The 3,650-nt window shown below is 42.1% G+C and overlaps 1 protein-coding gene across 1 annotated transcript; it reads left to right on the top strand.

The window, feature by feature from the left end:
- Positions 1-732: 732 nt before the first annotated feature.
- Or5a21 (olfactory receptor family 5 subfamily A member 21) lies at positions 733-1,692 on the top strand. The gene has a single exon (NM_001000250.1). The coding sequence runs from the start codon at positions 733-735 to the stop codon at positions 1,690-1,692; it is 960 nt and encodes a 319-aa protein (NP_001000250.1).
- Positions 1,693-3,650: the final 1,958 nt, after the last annotated feature.

Here is a 3,650-nt window from a genome sequence, read left to right as displayed (position 1 = left end):
AATAGAAAAGTAGATTCTAACAACATGGAGGGTAAGCAGCTGCCCAACTCTTGTGCTGTTTAGGTCTTATTGTAAATCTAAAGGCTATGAGTATGTCTTTCATCTGGGAACTCAATAACCAAAGGTAGGGTAAAAACCCCAGGCTGGGATTTAAATATTTACTACAAGTGTGCATAGGCTTACCTCATGTGTTTAGAATGATGATCTGAGCTAAATGGTAACATCCAAGCTGAACTCTGCCAACCACTGACCTAATTAACCCTTTGTTCTTCCTGCTTCTCTTCTCTGGGAAAATCCTAGCATCTGGTGCTTCTGAGGTTTTATCCTCCTTTATCAAGGATGCTTGATTGCAGTCCTTTCATACTGTAAGCTGTGATGCTGAAATTTGTCAAATGCAAATTTTCATCATGATGATGCAGCAAACATCTTTCTGATAGATCATGTCAGTAGCCCCATCTTTTTCATTTCAAAGTCTCATGTGTCCCATGTGGGCTTTCAAGTAACTAGTTATATAGTCAAGAATCACACTGAATTTCTAATTCACTTTGGCACCTCTGTGCCAACATATCCAGTTTATGTGGTGCTGGGAATCAAACGCAGGCCTTTGGGCATGCCAGGCAAACAGTATACCGACTTAGCTACATCTCCAGCCCCAGGTATTTCTTCTTAAAGTTTCAAACATCATTTCTCCAACCTCAGGATTGTCTTGTCTTTTATGCAGGAAGCTTGTGTATGGCCGGAGGAAGAAACAGCACAACTGTGACCAGATTCATCCTCCTGGGATTTTCAGATCAGCCTCAGATAAAGGCCTTCCTTTTCATGTTCTTTCTAGGGATTTATCTCCTGACCTTAGCCTGGAACCTGAGCCTCATCACCCTCATCAGGATGGACAGTCACCTCCACACACCCATGTACTTCTTTCTCAGTAATCTCTCCTTCCTGGACATCTGTTATTCATCCTCCACTGCCCCCAAGATGCTTTCTGACATTGTCACAGATGAGAACACCATTTCTTTTCTTGGCTGTGCCACACAATACTTTGTCTTTTGTGGAATGGGGCTGACTGAATGCTTGCTCCTGGCAGCTATGGCCTATGACCGGTACACCGCCATCTGCAACCCATTGCTCTACATGGCTATCATGTCCCATACATTGTGTTTAAAGTTGGTGGCTGGTGCCTATATGGGTGGTTTCCTTAGTTCTTTGATTGAAACATGCTCTATCTACCAGCATGATTTCTGTGGACCCAACATAATCAACCACTTCTTCTGTGACCTCCCTCCAGTCCTGGCTCTGGCCTGCTCTGACATCTTCACTAGCCAGGTGGTAACCTTTATTGTAGGTGTCATTGTGGGGGTGATGTCTGTCCTGGTAGTCCTCATCTCTTATGGATACATTGTTGCTGCTGTCCTTAGGATCAACTCAGCTAAAGGTAGGACCAAGGCCTTTAGTACCAGTGCTTCTCACCTGACTGCTGTGACCCTCTTCTATGGCTCTGGTCTCTTCATGTACATGAGACCCAGTTCAAGCTATTCCCTCAGCCACGACAAGGTGGTATCTGTCTTCTATGCTGTGGTGATCCCCCTGATGAACCCCATCATCTATAGCCTCAGAAATAAGGACATTAAATGTGCTGTGAGGAAAGCTGTGGAAAGGGACTACATGCTTTCTCATGGGCATTCATTTTTCTGACACTGGATGTTATTTGCACGACAGTCTGAATGGCCTACTATTGCAGAAATTTATGTAGGTTTGACATCTTGAACTTCAAGATCATTTTAATGGACTGAGCTTATTCTTCCCTCTGTTATGTTTAATTAGAGATGGTTTTATCATTACTGGTTCCTAAAATAAATAGCATGAGTACATTTAGGTTTCAATGCTCTCTTTAGTGGAAAACCTCATCATGACAAGATAACACTGTGCAATATCAAAATACCCCTTTTCTGTACTTTGGATATGGAGCTGGAACTCAAATGGAAGCTTCCTCCCTGCTGGCTAGCATTACTTTTACCACAAGGTGATATATAGACTGTTAGAAGAGAAGTCATCAACAATATCACCTAACTGTGGACCTTGCCAATTACAATACCAAACTGCCTGATGGTGAAAAAGAACAGGTAATCTTACCCCCATCCCCTACCCCCTGTCCCCTGCATATCAGATTCTGAGCCAGAAGAGTTAGTAGACCCTTTCCCCAGTACAGATGCCTCTGGCTTTTGAACAGGGCAGACAAAAGGGAGACCAACCTGGTTCTGGAATATTGCAATACCTTTTTTTGTGACAGCACTCTCCAGGTGCAGATTGCTCTGACCTTTGAAGGAAGCAGGAGTTAGTATCCTTGAGATGATAAAAGCCCACTCTTGAGCTATGGGATAGAAGCAATTAAGTATTCCCAGATAGCCTTGACCAAGCTAGTCCCTGATAGTGGAATAAGTTATTTCTTCCCAGGTCATAAAGGTCTTTGTCCAGCTGCATGATTCTGCCTCCCTGTCTGAACAAATGCTATTGGGTTTGAAGGACGGCATTCCCTTTCCCCTACCCAATCATGTAATGCCCAAGGTCAAGAGCCCCAGCTTATGCATCTCCCTATATATATCTCAAACCCCTAGAACTGAGGTCGCTCTTCTAACCTGTGCAGTGGGAGGAACAGTTATCCATGTCAGGGCTTCCATAATAAAAACTCCCTTTGTTTATTACATCTGTATTACAATTTTTGGTGGTCTCCTGGGGTTCCCTCAAACTGGGCATAAGGATAATATATGCTCACTGGACTAGTAATGATATGAATGTTCACAAGGAAACCAGTCACTTTGTGATTGGATTTGAAGCTTTTTCTATTGGAGGGAATCTATGCACCAGGTACTATAAACATGATCTAAAGCCACAACCACTTTCTGGGAGTCTACTGATAACTTACTGTTGGTAACTGGATATGTTGCTGGGCATGGTTGGTTTCATTCCAACATTGGACACAAAAACTGGCAGTTCTTGGTGAGTTCAAGATCATCCTGGTCTTTAAAATGGGTTCCAGGACAGCCAGGGCAACACAATGAGAACCATTTTTAAGAAAAACAAACAAATAAATTGATATGTATCAAAACTTATCTGCTAAGTAATTATGTTTATATCTTTAAGTTGTACAACTCTCAGCCTGGGTCAGAGAAGACTCTTGTCAGTGGGACATGGTCAAATAGAGATTCATGACTGGTCAAAGTTCTGAGAATAAGTGACTTTTAAGTACTCAACTTTAAAGGGAACATCTATATAACCTTCTCTATACCCCAAGGGTAAGGTAATAGCATGGACAAGGAGGAGAGAGAATATAAGATAAGAGCATGAAGATGGGGGTTGATATTATGATATTTTATATTCTAGGAATGGCATGGCTATTGAACCCCTGAATTCACAGAAACTTTGTTTACCAGCACAAGACCTGCAGAAGACAATAAAATGAGCCTCTAGCAAGGGGCTCATTGAAAATTAAGGTTCCTGAGAGAGTGGTGGTCATAGTGCTTCATTTCTTCATTTTTTTATTTTCTTCTGGTAAGCTGCAGTCATCCACGTTCAAGAGCCCCCAGTTAAACTCAGTGGGTTTAAAAAAATGTATTCATATGAAATAGTAGCAAAGGATGTTGGGAAGAATGATA

This window comes from Rattus norvegicus, chromosome 1, assembly GCF_036323735.1.
Source record: "Rattus norvegicus strain BN/NHsdMcwi chromosome 1, GRCr8, whole genome shotgun sequence".
NCBI lineage: Eukaryota > Metazoa > Chordata > Mammalia > Rodentia > Muridae > Rattus > Rattus norvegicus.
The sequence above is the reverse complement of the archived record's forward strand: the minus strand, read 5'-3'. Positions and strand labels throughout refer to the sequence as shown.

Bases quoted from the DNA above. Each gene is read 5' to 3' on its own strand.
- Or5a21 (NM_001000250.1), top strand. From the start codon at position 733: ATGGCCGGAGGAAGAAACAGCACAACTGTGACCAGATTCATCCTCCTG.